This window comes from Podarcis raffonei, chromosome 9 (assembly GCF_027172205.1).
Source record: "Podarcis raffonei isolate rPodRaf1 chromosome 9, rPodRaf1.pri, whole genome shotgun sequence".
NCBI classification, from domain to species: Eukaryota; Metazoa; Chordata; class Lepidosauria; order Squamata; family Lacertidae; genus Podarcis; species Podarcis raffonei.
In genome coordinates this window covers 2,079,561-2,106,497 of record NC_070610.1, presented here as the reverse complement: position 1 = coordinate 2,106,497, position 26,937 = coordinate 2,079,561, and the positions used below count along the sequence as shown (strand labels likewise).

The 26,937-nt window shown below is 42.0% G+C and overlaps 1 protein-coding gene across 10 annotated transcripts in view; it reads right to left on the bottom strand.

Moving 5' to 3' along the window:
• Window positions 1-26,937, bottom strand: part of SCAPER (S-phase cyclin A associated protein in the ER) — a 207,210-nt gene that overhangs the window by 47,565 nt on the left and 132,708 nt on the right. For all 10 annotated transcript variants that reach the window (XM_053402648.1, XM_053402647.1, XM_053402649.1 and 7 more), the window contains 3 exons: window positions 26,242-26,357; window positions 11,313-11,436; window positions 2,141-2,370 (listed from right to left, as the gene is read on the bottom strand). In XM_053402648.1, the coding sequence (XP_053258623.1) occupies window positions 2,141-2,370; window positions 11,313-11,436; window positions 26,242-26,357 (470 nt within the window). The remainder of the gene's footprint in view (window positions 1-2,140; window positions 2,371-11,312; window positions 11,437-26,241; window positions 26,358-26,937) is intronic.

Genomic DNA, 26,937 nt, shown 5'->3' with positions numbered 1-26,937 from the left:
TTTCACCTGCTTGGCACTTCCATCTCAAGAGGTACAGTGTATTCTGGCACCACAGTAAAGGCCATAACCATGGATTGTCACTTCAGACATCATGCTAAATCATGGTTAGCACAAACCATGGTTTGCAAACCCACTTCAAACTACAATGTCTGAATCCTTGATTTACTGGCCAATACCATGAAAAATGGCTTATCATCAGACATCATACTGAACTACAGCTAATGGTTTTATAATAATTAAAGTGAGCTTCCAATTGCTTCTTGGCCAGCGGGGCTTGCTGCCAGGGCTGATCAACTAACTGACACGGATAGCAAGCCCCACTAGGATCAGCTGCACTAGGGAGCTGGCCACCAGGAACTCTCTAGTGCAGCTGAGAGGGCTTGCTATCAGGGCAACCTGTTGATCTGCACTGTCAGCGAACCCCTTGAAGGCATGCTTCCATCGACAGTGCACCTTCACAGAGGTCTGGCGTGAGTCTATTTGCTGGCACAATTTGAATCCAAACCACACCTGCAAAGAGGCTTCAAAGAGACTCCCTGTAATAACTGAACAGGTAACTTCATCATGTAAAGATTCGTGCAAAGGCAGGTGGGAGAAATAAGGATTCAGGTTTAATATGATGTATGAATTATAATCTTCTCAAAGACTTCACAGATATTTTAATAGCGAATATGAAGGGGAAATTTCATAAGCAACAGCGACTACCGCTTAAGGAAATCTGCATTAGAAAAGGACTCCACATGCACCAAGGTAAAGAAGGAATATCCCTGCATCTATCTGGAAAAACAGCAAGAGGTGGCAAAAATGCCAATTTAAATAAAAATGGTACAGCACATAGGAAAGGATGTAGACAAAATACAGAAAGATAAAGAGCTGTGCATTCAAGTGCAGTTCCTGCCATCTAGAAATTAATGTATCGAGAAAGGCATTTCAAGTGCATCTAGCGCAAGAGGTCAGAGCAAAAGGAAGGCCAGGGTCAGTGCAAGGGGCAGAGGGGGGTTGAAGACACGGCAAAAGGTAATTTATTAAGAGAAGAGGGAGACCTCCTTGAAAAATTAAATGTATCCTTTACTGCATCTTCCAGAGAAGGTGGAAGACAGATGACAAAGACAAAAGAAAGACAAATATCTGGGTGGGGTTGGGAGGCACTCTCCCAGAATCCTATTCAGAGAGGAAACAGACAAAAGATGATGTGCAGGGGGCTCCCCACATCACCCAGCCCAGGCACCAGACAACTGATTTCCCTTCCCTTTTGGTCTCATGCCGAATATGTCATGTCTTTAGGGGCTGCCAACTGGACATATATGGAATTTTGAAAAAAGGTTTGTGTAAAATTTGGATCCAGCAGAATTAGAATGGATCCTCCTGAATCGGCATAATTTCACATGGGTTCACAAAAAAATTACCATCAAATTAAAGCTTACAGGCTGCACAACAAAAATCAGCACAATAAAAATCACCACCGCAAGAATACTGGCATGGATCCTCATGTTTCTGGAATGATCTCCTTTGAGATGTACCTAGCACCAACATTATGAACTTTAGTCAGTGGCCAAGTATGCAAATCCTTATTCAGGCCTTTGAAGATGGATGATGTTATTGGCCCATAATGCTATACTGAATTTGTTTAACATTATTGGCCCATAATGCTATACTGATTTTGTTTAACATGTATTTTGCTAACATGTATCTTGTTTATATTGTATTTTTAATGTTGGGTTTTAATAGATGATTTTGTTATGCATCTTTGGGATCTAAGGCCATATAGGGAAGGAAGGATATACATTTGATAAACAAATAGATGGCTTCAATATTTATTTATTTACTATATCAGCCAATGTACTCAAGATGGTTCACCATTAAATGATACGAAAGAGAGAAGAGGAAGGGAAGGAACAGGACAACAAACCTGCTCAGGCACCATGGCCACTGCAGGAGGGGAGGTGTCAAAGGACTGCTGCTTACAGCTCAGCCCTGCGGCCGTCACCTCTCCCCTGGATGAAGTGGGGAAACTGTGGGTGGAGACTAATCTGGAAGAGGAGGGGCCAAATGGCAGTTCACTCCAGCCAGGTTGATGGAGAGGACTTGATCTTTCATTTTCCCCTATGAAGAGGTTAAAGACATCCAGTTGTTTTCTCACCTAATGAGATCTTGCATCCTGCTGTTAAAGGCTTCAGCTTGTGTGGCCTTGTTCTTTGGTTCCTGAATTAATTTTGGCACACAAATCTGTTTGTTCCCATACGATACACTGGAGATCAGGCACCCGAACACCACAGCTATGATTCTTAGAACTCCAGTGGTTACACCTTCAAACACTTGCTTGTTGGCAGTTCTTCCTAAGGTAGCATTATGGTCATCTGGAATGTAAACCTGCACACATATATCAAAACAAAATAAATTATTAAAAAACAAAACAACCCTGCTCCATTTTCCAAATTATTTGTTTCAATTCTTTCAACAGTTCCTCACAGGACTTCATTCCCAGAGCCCTCACCACCCTGGTCGCCTGCCTCTGGATGCCCTCCAGCTGGTGAGGCGATGCCCTTCACCGAGTCACCCCAGAGTCTTTAAGGCGTGCATTAGGAATAATAAGGATGAAGATAAACAGAAGGAGATGTGTCTTAAGTGGCAGACTGTCAACACTGTCCAGAGCTGGGTATCATTCTAGGAAGAAAAAGGCTGGCTCCAGGGAACTTTGGAATGAATACCAAAACAAATAAGGCTGCTTTCTAAACTCAGAAATTAATGATAACTCCAAAGTGATTTCACTTTAAAAAAAGGTATTTACACTTTTATTGTACAATAGTGGAATCATAAAGTACAGTTGCCCCACAGTTGAGTGCTGTATCTCTCTCCATGGGAATATGGTAACACTTGGCAATGAAGAACATGCACATTTTTTTTTATTATTCATCAGCTCTGTGCCTTGAGTTGGTACTTAAAATCCGTTGTAATAGTCTGTTCCTGGTAACGAGCCAAGCTAGGAAGTGAGAAGTCTTCAGCTACTTATTCAAGTTCAGTTGAAGAAAGAATATTGTGTTGCATCAGTAATTTACACAGCCTGGAGTAATTCACGCCTGGTGATTTTGATCCTCTACCTAAGTAGATGGACTGTATTTAAAACACGTGTGCCTATTTAATAAGCAAGTAAGATGCTACAATTTGGAAGTCATTAGCACAGCAAGCATTCTCTGTACAGGGGTACCTTGGTTCTCAAACGCCTTGGTACTCAAATGCCCTGGTTCCCAAATGTCGAAAACCTGGAAGTAAGTGTTCCGGTTTGCAAATGTTTTTCGGAAGCTGAATGTCCGATGCAGCTGTCGGCTATTGTTAACGGGGCGCCTACACCAATCAGAAGCTGCGTCTTGGTTTTCGAACATTTCGGAAGTCAAACCGACTTCCGGAATGGATTAGGTTTGGTGCTTTTGTTTTTGCTATTTATTTTGCGTTTTTGTTTTTGAGGCTTTTTTTTTTGTGACTGTGTGGAACCCAGTTCAGCTACTGGTTGATTTATTGACTGTGTGACTGCGGAAATGGATAAAAGCCCCGCATCCAAACACTATCATCAGTGTAGGTAAGAAAATTTTTTAATTTTAATTTTTATCATCTACAATACTGTTTTTATTTATTTTATAGTACAGTACTTTGATTATTGCTTTCATTTTATGGATCAGTGGTCTCGTTAGATAGTAAAATTCATGTCAAATGGCTGTTTTAAGGGTTGTTTTTAAAAGTCTGGAACGGATGAATCCATTTTGCATGACTTTCTATGGGAAAGCGCACCTTGGTTTTGGAACGCTTTGGTTTTGGAACAGACTTCCCAAACGGATTAAGTTTGAGAACCAAGGTACCACTGTACAACTTAAGGTATTCCATTCTTTTCCCTAAACATGTCTGGCTCAAACTACACACAACACTGGATGATCTGTGATCAATTTGGAGCCTTTTAAAAATGCAGCCAGGCAGTGTTGTGTGTGTGAGGGGGGAAAGGGCTGCGAAGGACACAGCTGAGTACCTGCATTTACAGGTAGGAAACCAAAAAGTCACAGTGGTTACAAAAAGCTGCCAATACGGAAAAGGTAAATTATGCTGCTCTTCTAGCACATGAGCACTCACTTCTGTGCCTTCGTGACATCAGCAGCCATGAGGTCCTTTCACATCTATCTGCATGATTAAAACACCACAGATGTATGGCAGGCAGATATAACAGATCAGGGCCCTTTCAATCCAGGCATCCAAAATCTGAACTGGCTGGCCAAAAGAGGCCTGCCTGGTCCCACTGCTGTGTGCCTTTTGGCAGCGGCAAGGATGGTTTTATTTCAGCAGGTGTTTTTTGGATAATGCTTTGAAATGAGATCTGAATGCTGCTGATTCTGACTTTTTTGTTTTTGTATTGTTGCTTTTGGACTATTAAAATATATATTTTGGCCTTTTAAAACATATATATATATATATATATATATATATATATATATATATATATGTATGTATGTATGTTTATTTGGTTTTGCCAAGTGCTTCTGTTATTTGTCATAGGAAGGTAGGGTACAAATACTGGGAATAATAAAGCAAAACACATGTTTTAAAATAAATTAATGAACAAACCTCTGTGTGGGTTGTACTCTCAAACTAGCGTTAGTAGGACTAGGACACGGGGCTTTTAACAGAAGTGGATAATTTATGCACAGCGGTCCTTACTGAGATCAGCAGATGCATGCACAAGGTCAGTTATGGTGGCAAGTCCAGCAGGGGGCAAGGGCCACCAGAAACAGCAATCTTTCCTGCCCCCCCCCTTACCAAGTGGGCTGCAGCCCTTAGGGAAAGAGGACCCGCTTTGAAGGCAAGAGGTCCCAGGTTCCATCCCCAGGTAGGACTGAGAGAAACTCCCTGCCTGAAACCCTGGGGAGCTGCTGCCAGTCAGAGCTAGACGGACTGGTGGTCTCACTAAGGAAGTTTCCTATCTTCCTGGTGCTGCTAATAGGAAAGTGGGCTGTCATCTTGTTTGTCTGTTACATTTTCAGGACCACAGACCTGCCCTTTTCTCTACTCCACCTCCTCTGCCCCTACGCATGATGTGCAATAAACCTAACGCATCTCCTGTAAACAAAGCCAGGCAGGGGAAAGGAAAGATATACACTGGCTAACTGAACTGAGGGCTCTTCCCATTTGCTTTCAGCATGCTCTTACTGACTGACCCACAGGACCAGGAGCTTTGCTCCATTCTAATGCACAGTCCTAAAGACATCCAAGAAGGTCCAGCAGGTAAATGCTAAAAAGGTGGGAGGCCTAATCCTCTTTGATGGGCTTAGTGCTTCCAGTGTAAACTTCGCAGACCATTTTGAATCTGTCTTAGCATGTTCTACCCACAGCTGAGAATCACGGACAGGATAACTCTGGGCAACAACTGTGCTCCTTGCACAAACAATTCTTCTCAGCAGTGGAAGGAACAGTTTTGCCTATACTATCTTATTGTGTTTGACATTTTTTCTTGCTGAATTTTGAAGTCATAATACAGTACCTGCTTACAAATAATAATAATAATAATAATAATAATAATAATAATGAGAAACTGCAGCAGAACGAAGAGATAACCTGTCCTTTTGGCTTTTGTGTACCTGGCTGGTGGCAACTAGCCCCTGAGCATAACCAGTTTGCTTGAGCAGGCGCTGAGGAGAAACAGTTTTGCAGTGCTTGAATGGAGCCCGCAATAAAGGCAGCCGCACAACTGCTATTGTAGGCTGGAAGGAGCAGCTCTGGGGAGGGCAGCTGTTTGCGCTTGGGGGACCAATCCTGCTTTAAAGGCTAGTATTCTTTAAAATGCTACTGGCTCCCACAGCTGTAAGCAGGTAGTAGTACTAAAACACAGGAGCACACCAATACTCTTCACCACTGTCCCATTGGATGCTGTTCTTTGAACGTCATCCTGCCCGGAAGTGGACACTGCAAAACAATCTAAAGTGAAACCCAAGGGAATATAAAGTTGAGATACACATTCTTTTGGAATTAGCATGAGTCAGCACTTTGTGAGGTAGCACTTTGCAAAACAAAAACAAAAAACGACCACTTTAATTTTTCTGTTTGAAATGTTGATGTCCCTGTTGCTGCTTTTTGATCAAGATGCAGCTTTAATGTTCATAGTTTTCCCTATGAATCTGCAATCCTGCTGCAAAGCAGGGACAGGGAATTTTGTTCAGTCTGCATTTTTAATCATCCTGACCCAATTCACACCTCCTGAACTAATATGTGAATCAGAATTTAATTATCCTTATGATAATGTATTTCCTTCTTTATTTATTAATAAAATTTCTTTTAAAGAAAAAAATATCTGAATCCTCTGATACAGTTCTTGGCCCAAAAAGCAAACTAAAATGTTCACAAACACCCTGACACAGTCATCAAAGTATCAAAATGGTACCCACTGACTCTTTTTACATCTTAAAGCAATTGGGGGGGGGAGAGAATGAGAGCAGTCCTAAGATGAAACATCTGGCCTTACTTTTATTATTAGCTTAAATCTAAACATGTTATCACTGAATAATTTAGAGAATGAGCATAAGCTCTCAGGGGAGCATACAGTTTAAAGAACAGAACAGTACAATAAAGTTCTGTAGTCAGAATGAAAACACACAAAAACTGGAGTGTTCATTTATTAAACCATCAAACTCTCAGTGCGCTAGAATGCCCGGGGGCACAAAAATAACTTTTCACCTGACATTTAAAAGGCTGTAGAGTGGGAACCAGGTCTACAGAGGACATCTTAAATATGAGGTGCCATCACCGAGTAGGCTTTCTAATCGAAGATGACGGTGGGACTTGGAGGAAGAGACTCCAATTAGTTTGCAGTTAAATAAACAAAATTAAGGAAATTTTTCGTGGAGTGGGAGACTCAGGCCCAAGTCACAGTTCCCACTTACCTTCTAGCTTTTGCTGGGAAAACCTCTACAATTGACAAAATGCATGCCAGAAGAACTCCCCACCCCCTCCTGGCAACACGCAAACTCCCAATTTACTGCCTACATAAATCCCTTCTCTATACTCTCCCAAGTTACAGCTTTCAGCTTCAAACAGCAAGTGAAGAAGCTACAACATCAAAAACTTAAAAAGATGAAACAAATATGGGACAAGTAGGCAACCTATACTGAAACATTCAAATCATCTATCTATCAATCTCACCCACTATTAAGCCTTCCATGTACAATCTACTGCAGGCCCACGGAAAGAGCAAAAATGTTGTTGGTTTTAATTTTTCCCAAACATTCCTCAGGATGACCTTAAGGATCTCTTGGCTGACGCCACAGGATAATATTTTGTGACTGCCCTTCCTCTCCAAAGCAGAACCTGTCTTTCTGTGGGTGCCCTCGGGGGACACGCACCAAGGAGTGTTGTACACCTTGTGCTGCTATCTCTGATCATGGCATTCCTGGTGTGTCTGAACCCCGTTCTCAACATCAGCAGTGGTGCTGTGGTTTCTGCAGACTTTAAAACACCTCTGGGCTTGCCTGAACAGAAACGTTTTGAGAAAGAGGCACTTCTGGAAAGTATTTGCAGTAAATACTACTGACGTTCTCTCTCTTGTCCCTTACAAAACCGAACAATTAAGCTATGGAGCGACTGGCGCTGCTTCCTAAGGTGGGTGGTCTGCGAGGTCAGGGTGGAGGCCAATTGCAGGGCGGTGGAAGGGAAGATAAAGCTGACTGGTGTTACCTGGCTGGGGACTAAACAAAGCTTTTAGCTCCTGACAGCTCCAGTCCTTCAGCCTCCAGACAGACAACAAGAAGAAATAACCCAGAGGAGGACAAAAGCCTAGTAAGCCTCAATATTAAAGCAAGTCCCTCTGTTGCAGAGTCAAACATGCAAGTGCCATTACTTGGCTGATAAAAGCACCTTTCTTTAAGGGTTTACATTTTGCTCCATAATTTATTCAAATATGAAATATGACATAAGCATCTCCATTCAAGTAATTTAAGCTACAAAATGCAGTGGCAATAAGAGAATTCACCCTCCTTTAGCTGTAAGGCCACTCAAAAAAGGAAAAGCAAAAAATAATAATTGTCAGATGCTTCTTAGAGAGTTTACAAACAGAGAGATACTTAAAACAAGAAACAACTAGCAATCAATGCATTTTATTTACTGTTGTTAATGTTTTATTCATATCTGACACTTTGAAGTATAAAGGATTGCCAAGATGGCTCTCAAATTTGAAATTCAAATTATCCCAGACTGTGACTCTTTGTGGTATCATGACTACGAATGTCACGCTAGGACTGGGCAGGTCCACTGACCGTGGGCTTGTCACTTTCAGGCTGACCTCCTTCGTAGGGTTGTTGTGAGGATAAAATGAAAGGAGGGGACAAAGAGGAGTGAAAACGGTGGATGCCGTCCTGAGCGTCTTTGAGGAATGGGGGGATACATTGGCACCCTGGGCTCCTTCGGGAGGAAGGGCGGATATAAAGTGAATCAAATCCATCAATAAATAATGGAATGCATTATTTCATAGTGAATAAAAAGAAGGAAAGTCCAATCTTGCAGGAACTGTTCTAAATAATTAAGATTCCTAGATTAATGCAATCCAAGGTAAAATGTATGCTAGTCATGCGTGGTTTTGTCCATAATTTGGATATAGTTCAGGAATAGGTACTGTACATAAGAGGCAGTGGAAGCAAGAATCTGGTGCTTAGTAAATGTGGTGGGAACATTTAACTCACGGTGGCAGTGACACTTTTGAAAGGAAAGCAACTAACTGAATGAACAAAAGCACCTAAGACCAGGTTCAAGGCAAGCTCAGATTGCTTGCTAACTTGCTCAGCTTGTTGTTTTCAAAGACATTTGGAAACACTCATTAGATCTATCTGAGAGCACTTGATTAATACATTAATCCAACCTGCCCCATAGAGTCTATTTTTTAAAACACAAAAGAATTTGTACTGAAATACATCACCACCACCTCTCCCCAACTTAAGACACTGCTAAAAATATTCAGTTTTTAGGTTTCATCATGCAATGCACACATGTCTTTCTAGGGAAAATGTCAAAAAGTAACTATAAATTTTATAGGATGCAACTGCTTGTTATAAATTAACAATTCAAGTTTACTGCTCAAACAGAACAAGTGAGCCTCTCTTACAATCTATTTGATTCTTTCACTAGAGAAAAAAACACACCTTGACACCACACTCCCCCAATGTTAGTTTTCTATGCAATAATCCGTATTACAGAAATGTGGGACACTCAGTGGCTCAATTCATGCACACAATAGAACATTCACTGATTTGTTTCACTAAACTTTCCCTTCAGCAATAAGTTCACAAAAACCCTACAGGCATTCATTCCAGTGGACACTTTTGTCTCAGTGGATAAACGTGCAATCCAATATACATTCACTGGGGCATAAGACCTACTGAACACAGAGGGGCTTGCTTCTGAGTAAATGTGCTTGGGACTGCATTGCATGTCTCTGATATAGCAAATGTCAGCATTAAAGTGGTTAGACAAAAAGAGGACTGTTGAGTCAAGGAAAACAACGAGCCAGCAGATAACTGGATGCTGCTCCAAGTGTCAGAAGTTGGAAATGGTCCACAGGACCTGCTGCTCTGATGTAAGCAAATATGTGGAAGCTCCCTGGTCTAGGCCCATCTGGGGAAAAGGTTATGGCCACTGAGGCTGATTCTTGATGAAGGAACTGGCGTGAGTTCGTTTTTGAGTGGAAGAGTTTTGCCTCTTCATCTAAACAAAGGGACTGAACGCCTATTCCAGGAAAGGACAGACTTCAGGCTTATGGGAACTATGTGCCTTTTACTGGGACCCCAGATTCACCAACCCAAGCCAGATGCAAAAGAGAAATAATTATAACGAATGAAATCTGAGCCCAGGAACAGGCCTTTGACATCAAACCATATTAACTGCTGGTGGACCTCTTTTATACTTTAATTGCTCAAACAAGTATCTTGTGCATTCAGCAGAGGACGTACAACCATACTGTGGCTTCCTACGTGCAACAGAGAGCTAAGTGGAAGCAAGCTCAAATTGTATACCTCAGTTCTTCCAGGAAAGAGCTGGAGGAAGGCAAATGACCATGTGACGAATGAAAAACAGAATTTACAAGTTGCGTTCAGGTTCCTTTTGTTGACAACGAAGGCTTCCTCTTAAGTGTTTGTCAACTGTCCTATGGCGTGTTGGTTCTAACTGTGCAATGTAAATTATTCAAGGCACATACATAACTTTTCAATTAACAAACTGCTTGGCTCATGAAAACATATACACACCATTTATAAGTAGCAGTCCTAGACTAAATATCTCATGATAAGGAGGTTACTATGAATAAAAAATGAGTTTCTAATAAAATATTTAATGACATCTGAAATTAAGTGAAAGTTAAAAGTTTCCCCATTAAAATGTATCTGTCTTTCTCTTCCACCCCCCCCCCCATTTGCAAAACCTGTTAAGATGCAGAATGATGCATTTTCATGTAATAAAAACAGAATGCAGAATAGCCCATGTGAATTCCAAGACTTCAACTATGTGAGAGGGCAACAAACCCAACATGTAGAAAGCGGACGTTAGCTTTCTTTCAGGCGAATGCGCCCCTGCCCCTAAACATTTGTCTCCTTTTGCCACTTATCCCCTAGCTGGACCAAGTGGAAGCAGTTAGAGGGAAGTTATGTGGCAGCAAGCAGTGAACATGAGATGGCTTCAACCCCTGACCACAGTGGTGGCCCCTGTCAGTGGAATGCTCTCCCCAGGGAAACATGCCTAGTGCCATCCTTGTCAGCCTCTAGGCAACAGGCTAGGACTTTTATTGTATACCCAAGCTAATTTGTGTTGTCTCCTATGGTGGTGCTCATCTATTGTGGGGTGGGTACAAATTATTCCTATTAATATGTTGCTGGGTGAGCATTTTACACATTTTGTATTGTTCATTGGTATAAACTGCTTTATATGCTGTATTTTACCTTGTCAAGTTGCTTTGAGAAATTTTACTGTATAAACCAACTGATAAATGTAATTAGTGTTATTATTAATAAGAATAAGTCCCCTCACGCAAATGTCCTTTTTTTCTAAAATGTTGCCTCTTACTTTACAGATGATGGGGCTGTGGTTTGAGCCCCTCCTTCCCTTTGCTGCCCTCCTCAAACCTGCAAGCTCCCGATTCTGCTCCTTTTTACGTGTCAGAGGAAGATACAAATGTCCGCACATCACATTGGTAAAATCAAGTAAACACAACATCCATGATGTAAGTGGTCCAGTTATATCAGGTATTTCTAGTCACCACTATGGCACTAACACAGTTAATTCAAAGTTAAAGCATTACATACCATTAACTGGTGCATCAACAGGTCCATTAAAAATGTAATCTTGTTGCTGAACAAAACATAGGTGCAGTTTTCCACACAGTTACTGCAGGCCAGGTGATAAGCGTTTATTGTACTGCAGAGTGACCTAAGAGATAAAGTGAAATTTTAATCATCTTAAGGGGAAATTGCCAATCAAGGTGATATAAATCAATAGTTCTGTGGGACATCTTTTGAGCTTGACTTTTATGCCAACAGCAGACCACAGCCAAAGGACAAAGCAAATTCTGACTATGGAACACAACAGGAGGAAAGAAAGAACCCATAAAATAAAAAAATTGAATTTCCAGATAAAAAGATGAAGTTAAATGTGGCCCTCAAAGGTCCAGCAAACTACTTAAAATACTTTGGTAAGATTCTTAGGTAAATATACAAAGGGAGAGAGATCCACGATTATTGGGCTGCTTCTCCACAGGTCCAGCCTGATGATGATGTGAATAATAAGAGCACTGTCACCACGGCCAGGAGTCGCTGCTCAGCAGCCAAAGGTGGTTGCTGTGGCTCATCTCTCCTGCAATGTGGCCCTGTGGAATGGCGGCAGACGGCAACTCTTGCTGTACTTGCGGCTCTTGCTTTCTCACCTGTCCCTCAGATGCAGCCTATTTAAATGGGGTAATTGTTTGCAATGCACACAACAACCTAAAATTTGAGAGTGTAAACCTTTATTCTTTAAGACGACCACATGATTGTTCATAGAGCAATGTGGGCTCATTTTGGAACAGTGTGGTTCTTTCTATAAAAAGTTACCACTCAGAGGACATTATTACCGTAGATTCCGGTGTATTAGGTGACTGGGCGCATTGGACGACCCCCCAAATTAGCAGCTGCAATTTGGGGATTTGTCTTATAAGCCCAGTCGCCGAATACACTGGGCAGCTCCGGGCCAGGAGAAAGCCGCCCGGTGCAGAGCTGAGCCTGCCGCTCGCTGCTGCTGCTTCCAAAGCAGCATCTGGGGGGGCTCCACTCTGCGCCACCCATACCCGGCGTATAAGGCGACCCCCAACTTTTTAACCTCTTTTCTGGGGTTAAAAAGTCGCCTTATACGCCAGAAACTATGGTATTTGGGCAATATACATATTATGGGATGCGGGTGACGCTGTGGTCTATACCATAGAGCCTAGGGCTTGCCGATCAGAAGGTCGTGGTTTGAATCCCCACAATGGGGTGAGCTCCTGTTGCTCGATCCCAGCTCCTGCCAACCTAGCAGTTCGAAAGCACGTCAAAGTGCGGGAAGGTAAACAGTGTTTCTGTGCACTGCTCTGGTTCGCCAGAAGCAGCTTAGTCATGCTGGCCACATGACCTGGAAGCTGTACGCCGGCTGCCTCGGCCAGTAAAGCAAGATGAGCGCCGCAACCCCAGAGTCGTCCGCGACTGGACTTAGCGGTCAGGGGTCCCTTTACCTTTACCTATTATGCAAATAAATAAATATTCTGCCTGTCCATGGCAGTCTCAACAGCTGCCCTGTGGCGGAAATTTAAGCATAAAACAAAAACTCTGAAAGCTAAGATTCATTAAAAGTGCTGCCTCTTTGTACAGGGCATAACAAGGTAAAGGGTGAAACACACGTGGCTCCATATGTATACAAAAGCCCTTAAAATGATACATGTTTTACTAATCCTTAATAAAAGAGCATCTGCAAATGATCATAGCAGACATTTCTAGCATTTTGACATTGCCATGTAACCATCTTTTACAATAAATGTAAGCATTAGGGAAGAGACAATCAACGTCAATTCTGTTGAAAAATCATCAGCGACAAGGGTACATGAGCACCATCTTCCTGTCTAACTGACAGTGCTCAGCTGGGACCAGTTCATCAAGGCATCACCTGGGAAGTGGTGCAATGTGACAAAAGAGGAAACAGGGAAACAAAACAAAAGCCAACAAAAAAACAGAACCTTGCCAATGCACCTGAATGACTTTTGAGACTACAAAAGGTCATAACCAATCACCTTACAGACAACTGGGACTTATTCCATAGTTTAGGGAGCCATTTACACCTCTTAAGAGTGTGGAAAGAACACAAAGGCAGCTATTTTGTACTAAGCTGCGTGCAGTTATAAATGACTACACTAGATGTCAGACAGCAGTCAAGCAGAACGAACTGCTATATGATTGTCAACCATTTAGGCCTTCTGAAAACTTTTCTTCTTTTTTGTGGCAACATATGCTTTCTGGCACTTTGGGCACAGCTGATGCAGTAATTTGCAAAGGTTGCAGCAGTTCCTTCAGTTAAAAGGCAAACGTGATGTACATGAAGGTAGAGGTTGGCAAATTGACTTTGGGGAGTGTGTGCCCCTGACTTTTGTGGCTCTGACCCCACCTGCCTCCTCCAAGTGGTTCACAAAGCTGGGCAGGGTTTAAATTGAAGGCCTATGCTGATGATCTGGTTTTATCTTTAGAGGAACCATGAACAAGTGTCGGGAAAGCAATAGAGGAATTAGAGGAATTTGGTAAACTGTCCGGATTTAAGTTAAATAAAACAAAGACTAAAATGATGGTTAAAAACCTGGATAAGAATGAGACAGAATAACTGGAACAAAAATTTGGAATTAATGCGATGAAAAAAGTAAAATATTTAGGGATTTGGCTAACGATGAAAAATATTAATTTATTTAGTGATAATTATATGCCAGTGTGGAAAGGGATTAAAAAGGACCTGGGCATTTGGAACAGATTAAAGCTATCCTGGAGCGGAAGATTAGCTGCAATTAAAACAAATATCTTACTGAAGATGTTGTTTCTCTTTCAAATGATACCTGTGATCAAAGGGACATCCCAGTTTAAAGACTGGCAAAAAACTCTATCAAGATTCATTTGGCAAGGAAAGAGACCTAGGATTAAATTTCAACTATTGACAGATAAGAAGGAGAAAGGAGGGTTCTCTGTACCAAACTTGAGGTTATACTATGAAGCATCTTGTTTATGCTGGATAAAAGAATGGATAATTTTAAAAAATATTGATTTATTGGACCTTGAAGGATATAATAATAGATACGGATGGCATTCTTATCTATGGCATAACAAGGTGAAAATACACAAAGGTTTTACAAACCACATCTTCAGGGGGGCCTTATATGACGTATGGGACAAAAATAAAAACTTGCTAGAGAGAACTACACCCTGGTGGTTATCCCCGACAGATGTGTTAATAACTAAAAAATTAAATATGGAGGGAAAGAGAATAACTTATGAAGATATATTAGTGAAAACAGAGTACGGGTGGAAAATTAAACCATATGAGGAAATAAAAGATGGGCTTACAGGATGGTTACAATACCATCAGGTAAATGGTTTAGTAAAAGAGGATTAAAAAAAAAAGGGATTCAGTGAGGAAAAAGTCAAAATATCAAATAGACATCTTGGAAAGCAGAACAAAACTCCTGTCTAAAATGTACGATTACCTGCTGGAATGGGATACTAAGGATGAGATGGTTAAAGAAGTTATGATAAAGTGGGCTGTTGATTTTGGCTATAATACTGAATACGATAAATGGACTAAACTATGGAACGAAGGGATATAATTTACAGCATGCTCAACCTTAAGAGAGAATTTGGGGGAAATGATGTACCGGTGGTATATTACCCCGGTCAAATTGGCCAAAATGTATAAATTGAACAATAAAGCCTGTTGGAAATGTAAATAAAAAGATGGGGATCTCTACCACATGTGGTGGGATTGCGAAAAGATGAAAAAGTTTTGGGACCTAATATATAATGAATTGAAAAAACTTTTCAAGTACACATTTCCGAAAAAAACGGAAATCTTTTTATTAGGGATAATAGGGAAGGAAGTAAAAAAGGAAGACCATAAATTTTTTCAATATGCTACTGCAGCAGCCAGAATACTTGTGGCCCAAAAATGGAAATTACAGGAGACCCCAACGATAATAGAACGGCAGGCCAAATTTTTTGAGTACACATAATTAGCTAAAATGACATATAGAATTCGAGACCAAAAAGGTACAAAGTTCGAAGAAAAGTGGGGTAAATTTGTGGTATATATAAGAAATAACTGTAGAAGTTTAAAAACTACGGCAGGGTTAACATAAATCCTGTGATGTGTATAAGAATCTACAAAATAAGATATGTTTTAAGAAAACCGACGCAGGGAAGGAAGGAAGTCGTGGCATGAAGATACGCAATGTAAATAAGATGACACAAAATGTTGATTGTAAAAGATTGTTTTATTTGTTGTTTGTGGAAAATTTAATAAAAAAACATTAAAAAAAAGGAATTGAGGGAAGCATCACTGGGCATGTTTTTGCCCAGGTCTGCTCTCCTGTGTTTCTCCAAACCCAGAGGTTAATTGGTGCTATTAATCTGTTTTTGTACAGAGAGCTTTTGTTTTGAGTGTGTGATGTTAGTAAACAGAGAACAAACAAGGAATATATATATTGCAAAATTGTATTTTGGAGCAACTGATGTAAGGTTGTGTTGTGTACACACATTTCATGCTGTTTTCTCTGGAAAAACTCTTGGTGACGACAATTATTTTGGGTGGATCGGTAGCTGCTTATATAATGTTCTAGCACCAAAATAGGTTTTTACCTGAATAAAATTGTGGACATACTTTAAAAAAGAAGAAAAAAGAAGACAAAGCTGGGCAGGAAGAGGAGAGACCAAGGAGAGGACAGATCTTCTTATTGTCACCCTCCAGTTTTATCTTTTCTCTCCTGTGAACAGGAATCCAAATCTTTCTGTCATCCTTCTGCCGTGCTATGTAGTGCCAGGAGGTCAGGTTGGGAGACGATTGGCACCCCTGAACATGAGCATATTCTAGCAATTCTTCTTTAGGAAAGAGCAGATAAAAGAGCAGACATATCCCTGTCAAACAGGAGTATCAGGAATCATTTGTTGACTTAAAAAGAAGAAGAAGAGGAGGAGGAGGAAGAAGAAGAGGAAGAGGAAGAAGAAGAAGAACAAGAGGAACATTTAAAATCCATGGCCAAGTTTCTGTTTGTGCTACGGCTTCTTGTAGCCAAAAGGAAAGCAGTATCGGAATTGTTTTACCGTATTTTCCCCTCTATAACACGCAGATTTTTTCTCCTAAAAAGTAAGGGGAAATGTCTGTGCATGTTATTGAGCGAATGTGTGGTCCCTGGAGCTGACTGTCCCAAGTACAGGGCAAAAATCAGGCAAAAATCATATCGCACCGTCACAGAGGAGAGGAGGCTGCTGCTTTCCTGCATTCTGCCTCAGGGTCTTACTGCCCACCCTCTTCTGTTTCGTTACTGTGTTTGCTCAAACGGAACAAAGAGCAGGCAAATCCCCTCCCCTCCAGGCAAGCAGAGGGGAAAGCAGAGCGTCCTTCCCTCTAATTCCTCTCCGTGCTCCGGTGCTGCTGCTGCTGCATCTAGGGACTCGCAGGCAGCGGAAAACATGCAGGAGAGAGAGAGAGAGGGCTGGCTTGGGGGGGGGACTTTTGCCTTCCTTCCCCCCCTTTAAACCCCTCTCTTGCATTCTTAGCCAGCTGCTTCTCCGCACACCCCTCTCGTGCTCCTTGTCCCTTCTATGTTTTTCCTTCCCTCCCCACTTAAAACGTGGTTACAAAGCACGGATCCACATGGATCCTCAGGATCTTTGCATTGGGTCACCCCAAATTCACCATCAGATCACATAGCAATGATCTGATGCAAAAACAGGGCTGCAATGGTGCAAAAACATGGTTACAAAGCACGGATCCACATGGATCCTCAGGATCTTTGCATTGGGTCACCCCAGATTCACCATCAGATCACATAGCATGTCCATGGCTACAGCCTGCACCAAAAAAAATCACGCACCCACTGTTGCCTGGGGCTGCAATGGTGCAAAAACGTGGTTACAAAGCACAGATCGACATGGATTCTCAGGATTTTTGCATTGGGCTACCCCAAACTCACCGTCAAATCACATGTCTGTGGCCACAGCATGAAGCACAAAAATGATACACCCACTGTTTCATTCAGATTTTTTTTCTTGTTTTCCTCCTCTAAAAACTATGTGTGTGTTATGGTCAGGTGCGTGTTATCGAGCGAAAAATACGGTACTTTAACCATGTTGAGATTAGTAAACTTTTGCCTTGTTCATGGGTTTTAAAGATGTTGCAACCAATCCAGAGCCCTCAAGATAGGGATGGGTACATGGGCGAAGCCAGAATTTATGTTGGGGGCGGGGCAGAACCTTAGTTGGTTAAGTATTTTGTACTGATTTACTTGATTGGGGGGGCAGCTGTCCCTCCTTGTCTACACCCATGGAAGGCTAGATAGTTAAAGCAAATCTTACATCTACAGTGACCACCAGACATTTGAGCAAATGCGAGGTATATACTTGCTTGCCGGCAGGGACTGTGATTGGATTATTTGTCAAGATTCCCATAGGAAAGGTTATGTCCTTCCTTTTGCCCAGTTGCCTTTCTTCTGCCAGACCTGCCCAATTCCTGACAACTTCAGAGTAGGTCTCATTCTGCGTGCCCCCACCTTCAGAGGTAAGCTGGTTGTCAACCAGAGATAATGTCTTGCAACTCAATCCGCTGATTTACCAGGCAGCTGTGCCATTTGGAAGAACAGCTGCCCTGAAAGTGCCCACGGATGCCACCCGACCTTGGCCTCCCTTAACCCCCCCTGCAAAATCTGGGGACTCCAAGCAGTGCCAAACAGCTGGATCTAGCCACTCTTTTCATTTCCCATAATAGAGTCAACACTGTGGGAAATAAAAAGGGTGTCCAGAGACAGCCACTCAGCAAGTCCATCATGGCCCACCGACAGGGAACACTGCCCAGACTGGGCCTGCGCAAACCTGGAGCCAGCTTTGACATTTGGATATTAGGTTAAACGAAAATTCCACAGATGTTTAAGGATATTTAATTATTCCCACTTCTGTGTGGATTTCTGCCTACCATTTTTAAAGTAGCCAGCTTCCATTTTTTACAACATACTATTATGTTAGCATTTTATTTCTGCACAACCTTAGAAATCACATGCTCAAAAGGCAGGAGAGAAATATTTCATAGAAATTAAATTTGTGAAACAAAAAACAAGGCATTGTTCCAATAGTAACTCGGCAGTGTGGTCATCCAACCGTTTATTTGAATCTGGGTGAGTCAGCTGCCCATCAACATATCCTGACTATAAAGGATAACTAAAATGGTTTGTTCTTAAAAATCATTCAATCAAGATTTGTCATTTATTAATAAAGAACCTCTTCTATTTTTTTGCTTAACACAAAAAATAAATTTAAAACACATACATTCAAATAAATTTATTTGAAAATGTTTTTAATTGTTTATCTTGAATTAAAGTCCACACATTGGCTGTTTTACTGCAACATTTCTAAAGCCAACTCACACAAGCATCCATTCCCCAAGTGGTAAAACTTCAGGAACTTCACCAAGGCGGCAAAGGCAAATTCTGTCATTTATTCTATGCTACAACATGGAGGCAGAAAACCGGCAGTATAAGCTTGTTAACCTCAGACAGCGATAATTAGAATATATTCAGAAATGTTATCGGCTCAGGTTCAGAGATACAATTTTTAAATTCAGAATGCAAAGTGTTGGCAGCAGAGCAGGTCCCAGGTGCTTTACAGGGTTAAATGGCAGATTAAAGTCAGCAAACTAATTTCTTAATTTTAATCTTATTAAGGAAACGACAGCTGTCTAGTGTTACCATTTCTGTACAAGGTCCCTGAGATGAGCATGAAATGGTTTATGAATTAAAACAAGACACCCCCACTTAAACACAAAGGTTTGCAAAATTCCACTTTCCATGTATGTTGTTCATAGAATCATAAAAATGTAGATTTGGAAGAGACCCCGATGATCATCTAGTCCAACACTCTGCAATGCAGGAATCTCAACATGCAGTCCCCATTTAATCTGAAACCATACCGGACCCTGCACAGGTTTGCAAATATGCTAGCAGTTTTACCGCTGCACCACTGGGATTATGATTTATTCAATTGATATACCACCCTTTATCAAAATGTCCCAGGGTGCAGTACAACATTAAAAACACATTACAGAACATCAATGATAAAAACACAGTAAAAAGCATACAGACAGACAGCCTAATAATAAAATAGTCATCATAATAATAGTCGCCCCCCCCTCACAGGCCATAGAATATTTAATAGCCATAGGCCTGGGTAAAGAAGAATGTTTTTGCCTGGTGCCTAAAGACATGTAACGATGGTGCCAGGTGAGTCTCTCTGGGGAGAGCATTCCACAATCAAGCCACCACAGAAAAGGCCTGTTCTCTTGCTGCCACCCTCCAAAACTCTCAGGGAGAAGGCACACAAAGAAAGGCCACAGATGACAAGCACAGGGTCTAGATTTGTTCGTATGGGGAGAGGCAGTCCTTAAGGTATTGAGGTCCTGATCTCTGTAAGGTCAACACCAGCACTTTGAATTGGGCCCAGAAGCTAATCAGCAGCCAGTGCAATTGTGCCAGATTATATGTGTTATATGCTCAAATTGTCTTGTTCTGGTGAGTGATCTGGCCACTGCATTTTGTAATGGCAGCTCCACGCATAATGCATTGCAGCAATACAGCTTGGAGGTTGCCAGAATGTAGGCCACAGAAGTTAGGCTCTCCCTGTCCAGAGAGGGATGCAGCTGGGCCACCAGCTGAAGCTGACAGAAGGCCACCTGAGCCTCCAACAACAGCAGTGGACACAGCAGCACCCCCAAGCTATGTACCTGCTCCTTAAGAAGGAGGGAAACCCTATCAAGAGCAGGCAGTCTTCCACCTATCTGGTCTAGGGAACCATCCACTAACGTTGCCTCTGTCTTATCTGGACTGAGCTTCAGTTTATTGGATTTAGTTAATTGGGGCATTTCCTGTTTCCCCTGCCCAGCATCACACACCTCAAAGCATATCCAGCATGCAAAGAGCTTATTATAATAGTTGAATGTAATATGATTGGTGGCTGCTTTGTCTTAGGTTCCCTAAATCAGCTTGAACCCTACAATCTGTCTACCTCTGAAGCATGGTTGTGCTTTTCTAGTAAATCCCTCCTATTTTTCCTAAGATTTGGCTGCAAGAAACTATGTACAACTTGATTCACAGCATGTTTACATGTATTTTGTCATGCAATGGTAAAAAATAGGCGCATTGTATACTGGGATGCACCAGAGCTCCATAGCAGAGCACATGCTTTTCAGGCAGAGGGTTTCCTGGCTGATCCCGGGCATCTTCCCCTATAGGGACCAGGCTGCAGGCGATGGGGAAAGATTTCTGTCTGAGACTCTGCAGAGCCACTGCCGGTCTGGGCAGACAACCCTGGGAAGGACAAATGAACAGTCTGACCTGGCTTGTGACAGTTTCCTACGTTCCTATGATATTTTAAAAGAAAGATTTATAATGAAATTATAACTTGATGTCTGGCAGAACAAGATGTTCTTCTCTACCTGCCAAGCCAGAGTAGCACTGCTGAAGCTTTGTTGTTTAGTCGTGTCCGACTCTTCGTGACCCCATGAACCAGAGCACGCCAGGCTCTGAAGCTACATCAGTGCAAACTCCTCTACCTGCCACAGGTGATGGCCCAGACACATGGATAAGCTACTGTTTTCCACATGCCTCGGATCAGCAACTTGTGTTAAGCCCAGCACATTTATCATCTGCTTGTTTTCTCAAGTCAAAGGAAACGGGGGGGGGGGGGAGAGAAAGTTAGAATTGGAAACGTCATAGAATTTACTATGCTTTTTCAAATTTTAAGTCTGGCTATGGCCCAGTTTGCACATCATGGAAAACCATAGTTAATGTTTTGCTGTGAACATGGAGCTTTGCACTTTCCTTAGCATGAGCAACAAATCATGATCCTTAGCTTAGTGTTAGGCCAAAACCATGGATCACTGTTTGTTTTGCTCCAACTACAACTACTAAGTCAAGAACAAGACTTGGAAACACATCATGATTTGGAGTGAATCAAGCAATTATCCTTAGTTTGGATATAATGCTAGGCAGTGATCATGGTTTGTCACTCCTGCTCATGCCAGGGGAGGAGGGAAGTGGATGCAACATGTGTTCATGGTAAACCATCAACTATGGCTTACTGTAACATGTGAATGCACCCAAAAGCTCCAAAATGGAAAATCATGAAAATATTTTAGGGATTTGTAGCCGGTCTTCCTACAAAAATCTTACATTAGGTAATAAATGCAAGTATTCCATTTCTTAAAAGTGAATTTCCAAGCCATGCAGCTACAGAGAAAAGGTTTGAATCTTTAGTACTGTACCTTGAAAACAATAATAAAAAACAATAGAGTGCTTCTGTTTGCCCACACTTGCATGCATATGCACACTCATACACTCTCTCAAACCTCAGATTTAACTGCCTAACATGAGATAGATAGATAGATAGATAGATAGATAGATAGATAGATAGATTATAGAAATCTGTATGATTTATATGAAGGTTGATTCTATTTCCCAACTTCCAATGAAAATGAAATATTTGGAGGTGATGAAGTGATTAAGCACTCTAGCAAGCTGAAATATTTCCATAGCTTAACTACTCTAATCTGTCATTTTATTAGCTATAGAGACATAGGCCAGGATCCAAATAATTACTAGTTTGTGTGTCCAATAGGATGTGGACCTGCATTGTTTCATACAGTCATAGCCACACATGGCAACCTCTTACTTGGGTTTTCAAAAGCAGTTGGGGATACAGCACATTGGCTTGCTGTTCAAGGGCGGAAAGAAGCCCTTTGGAGCATGTAAAGAAGCTGCCTCTCTAGGTGACAGCCATTTTTTCTACAGCAAACACTATCGATTATAAATCTGTGTATGAGTTAACTTAACCACCTGACTTTTTCTTGCAGCTGCTTCTCTCTCTCTCTCTCTCTCTCTCTCTCTCTCTCTCTCTCTCTGTGTGTGTGTGTGTGTGTGTGTGTGTCAGAGAGAGAGAGAGAGAGAGAGAGAGAGAGAGAAATATATATGTTGCCTGGAACTATATGGCGGAAAGGTGGCCTATAAATGCAATAAGTAAATAATCTGCATCCACTTCTCTTTGCTGTGTTGTTTCCCCTGTGTTGAATTTTAGATTGTAAACTCCTTGGGGCAAGGACCTGTCTTTCTGCTTATATTAAATTGCTATAAGCCACCCTGAGTAGTGCATAGGCAGCAGAAGCACAGGACAAAATGTCTATCTAAATATATTACTCCTAACCAAATCACAATTCTGCACCAGATATCGCAACGTTTATCATACAGGTATACACAAACACGTGTCAAGCACACTCAGTAGCAAATCTGAGCAATTTATGAAGCAGCTATGTGAATCCTCTTCTTACATTCATTTGTAGGTTTTGATATGCAGGTCTTGTTGACTTTCTGCACATGCCTCTAATAAAACTGTTCATCTCTATGGCTCATAATATTAAATGTATCCTCTATTTTGTAAGATTGAATGTTTTATTAGAGGGCAGTAAGGGAACCAACCCTCATCTTTCATGAACAAATGCAAATTTTTTCATAGCACTGTCTACCCTGCTGATCTAATAATACCAGCAAATCCAAAACAAAAGGCATACCGTTAAACCTTTGCTAAAATAAAGCTTTATCTTGTAGACATTGGATTAAGGTTCTGAGCTGCCCCATGCTGCCAGGATTTTGGGGAAAGAGATGAGGATAACAGTGCATATAATCTCCTCACATCCACCCCGAGGGAGACATAAACAGGTATGTTATTAAAATACCACTGGGGCCTTTTATTTTCTCTTTTTTAAAAGGATAATGTGTAACAACAACAAAGAAACCCGACTGAAACCAAAAGAAACAACTAATATCAGGAAAGATTGTATGGGATACACCCAAAGGGACAGACACTGCTGGGAAACACAGAGTTGTCTTGCTGACAACCTTCCCAAAAAGAGAGTTGGCCCTGCAGGCTATTTTTCTAGCACCGCAGAAGTGTTGCCCAGGCGAAACGTTTGCTTCACTTTCCTCCCTCCAGAGCAGATTTCGCTTGAGAAATCCACCTGCCTTCTTTTCTTCCTCTTGGCCCTCCAGCCACCACTGTCCGGAGGCCTGGCAGGGCTAGCAGTATAAAGACACCTTCAGATGTAAGAGCTGCTTAGAAGCAATAATTTCACAAGGAGCGGCACCAGGCTGAGGTGGGAGGAATACCTTTCAATGGAATAGATTTGGGAAGCGGCGGACCTCTGCCATACAATCCCACACTAGGCCAAGTTCCTTTGCCTGTTATTCCTCTCCTACCAAACACCTCACCGTGGCCTCCCCGGTCCTAAGCCACGCCGGCAAGTTGTCTGGAGCTCTCGTTCTGTCTTGGTCCTTTCCTTTCTTCAGCTCCACCCAAGGGGCGCTGGGGGTTCACGTGTCACCACCAGCAGCATGAGAACCCCGAGGCGTCCCATGATGCTTACGGAACAATTTGTGGCAGCCTTCCATTACCTCCGAAGGGTTCCTCAGCACCCAAATGCTGCCCTCATATAACCCGACACTTCTTTCTCCATGGCACGTCACAGTATCTCTAAACTGGTGTTTTTAAATCATTGCGTAAACTGCATAAGCATATCATCTCTATCATATTTTCTTGGAACGTCAATGTAATTTATGACTGAAAAGTTTCTCTGAAGGGCCTCATCTAAGGTTCTTATTCTAAGTTGTTTGCTTTAAATATAAATCTGCCAGTTCTGTGTTAATACTTGGCAGACAAGAGCTTACCCTCAGTTATATAACGTGGGCAAGATATTTGGCATTTGCCTATTGCTCTTGGTAACCATATTGGAAATGCCTCTGATGATTTTTAGAAAGTTGTCTAATGGAAGCTCCTCTGTAGAACAGTCCATCTACAGCAGAGAATGTGGAAGAGACTAACCTTAACTAATACTGGCCTGGTTCACCTGCAGTGCTAAGACAAACGATGGCTGAGAGAGCGAGAGCGTGCGCGCCTGTGGATACTATGCTGCGTCCCTCCTACTGCAGCCCCAGCTCCACTGCATTATCTGGAGCTCTGTCATGGTTTGGTTTAGTGTTATGTGTCAACTTGGGCTCATGTTTTGTCTCCCCAAAACAAACTGCAAGCAGAAGATGAACAACCAACCTCAGTTACAGCTTGCAAGACAAACGACAAGCCTGGGTTTGTAAATAAGTCTAAGCCAAACCATGGCTTAGCTCCAGGCAGCACAGCTGGAGGAGGGAGCAGGGAGCGCAGCCACCACAATTTTTGCTCTGGGTACCCCCACACTAACATATGCTCATTGAGTCATAGTTTTGTTTCAGTTTGTGTGCAAACTGAGCACTAGTCACAAAGGAGTTTTTCTATTCACGCTACCATTTGTCCCTCCTTAAGTATTAGGCTGTTTTCTCTTCCTGACATGAGCACAACACACACCCAGAGCACTGCTCTGTTGCAATGGCAGGGAAAAGATAGGTAGGAAATTGCTGCCTGTACCTTTACAAACTATTTGAATTTTCAGGTACTTCTGAAATGACCTCTGGTGTCTCATGACTGCTGAAATCTAGAGGATCATCATATACAATAAACATGTCATAGTGACCCTAAAATCAGTAACTGCAATGACTGTGAGATGTATAGCGTTCTGCACTTGTCTGGATACCATGTAGGCTTCTACTGGAATTACATAGGATCCTTCCTTTTATGATTAGTTCTTTTGAAGCCCTGAAATTAGTATTTGCCAAGGTTTATCTATGATTAACTGTATGCCTGTCCTGAACCTGCAATTGGAATCACTGCCAAAGGTACCATAGAAATCCAGCAACCCTCACAAAAGGCTCCATTCACACAACTTGGAAAGCAGTTCAGCATTCATTAGGAACTTCCTTCTTTTAAGTTCCACGTTTCTCTCATGTGCCTCCCCTCCCCTTTTTGCTGCTCATTTCCTACATACCCTCAGCCTAGATGCCAGTTTCCCCCATCAGTAGAAATGGGAGGAAAACTTGCCTGCAAAGTTTGCATGTGTCCTCCCTCTTTTCTTCCTTCTTCAATGGAAGGGACAGGAGGATGAGGTAGCACTAAAATGGGGTATGGCTGGGGAGTGCAGCGGGGTGACATGAGACTTGCATATACACAACAATCTGGTAGACTGGAGGTAACCAAAAATAATTTGCAAAGGTATTCAAAACCTGTAGGGTTTCAAAACCATTGCCCAACACAAAATTATTTCAATGAGTCCTCTAGTTTCAAAAGAATCATTTCAAAATTACAGATCACAAGTAGCACAAAGCTTCTGCAACAGATCCCACCAACATAAATAATCAAAGTCAAAAGCCTGTGCATGATGGCTTCTCAGTTCCAGGGGGGCGGGGGGGGGGGACACACGATGCACCGGCAGAACAGTTTTTCAACCGGTGCTGAGGAAGTCACTTCAGCTGCCAAGTGGCTCCATGTGGGCACAAAATGAAACCTATGGCAAGCTGGCACCTACCATAGATTTGGGGCAGCATCTTCCTATGCGCTTGACTGACAAGATAACTTTCTCTGTACAAATACGCAACAACTGCAAGTCCAAGCGTGTGAAAATATACTCAAAGCCATCTAAAATAATTTTAATATTTTAGTAATTTTAGAAGGGTTGCCTGTGTTATCATCTAGTCTCATCTAGTATTTTATCTATCAGCAGTTTCATTGTATTTCTGTGTTTTCATTGTAAGCTGCATTGAAAGAGTCTCAAAGGGTGGCATATAAACAGTTTAAATAAATACATAGCTTAAAAACTTGCTCTGGCGTCAGGCCCTGCCTTGCACAAAGGATTTCAAAAGCAGGACACAGCGATATAAAACCCTCTGCAAACCAACTATCATTTACAGATCAATAAAGAGGAAGGCCAGATAGAACAAGAGCCAGAAAAATAGTTCTAGCCACCAATGATGCCATTAATTTACTGACCGCGAAAAAAAGGCAAGGGAAAAAACATCCTACTCACTTCAGAGGGATTCGTGAAACTGCATTCACATTGGCCGAAGTTGTCACAACTTGAAGGACTTGTTCCAGGGCTGTAAATCCCCCTGCCACGTGAAATGCAACCTGATCTGCTGTATTCTGTGTTGAAAACATAAAAAGTAAGAGTAATTAGTCCAAGTATTTTACTGATTTATCAGGCAATGTTTTGTCTGACTGCACAAGTTTACTGTTCAGTGCTATATAGAACTCTTGCACACATTCAAATGCAGCAAACCTTTGAGAACTAGGCATGAACTCCCCTCAAGGATGTAAGAAGAGCTAGCTGCTGGATCAGGCCAGAAGAGGCCTATCTAGACCAGCATCCTGTTCCCACTGGGGCCACCCAGATGCCCCTGTGGAAAACCCACAAGCAGGACCAGAGCACAAGAGCCCTCTCCCTCCTGTGGCTTCCAGAAGCCTTGCTGCCTCCATCCTTTCTAGGAGTGATCAACATCCCTCTCCTCCGTCAATCTGTCTAATCCTCTTTCTTGGTTGGTGGCCATCACTGCCTTCCGTGAGAGCATGTTTCTTCAATGCCTGGTCATGATGCATGTGTGCCTGATTAAAATGTTGACTACAAATGGTTCAGCCAAGCACCAAGCTTTCCATTGAGCTAGTGGGGTTCTTTGACTTCCAGGTATTGGATCCTCCATGCCACTGAAGTCCTTTCAGTTTCAAA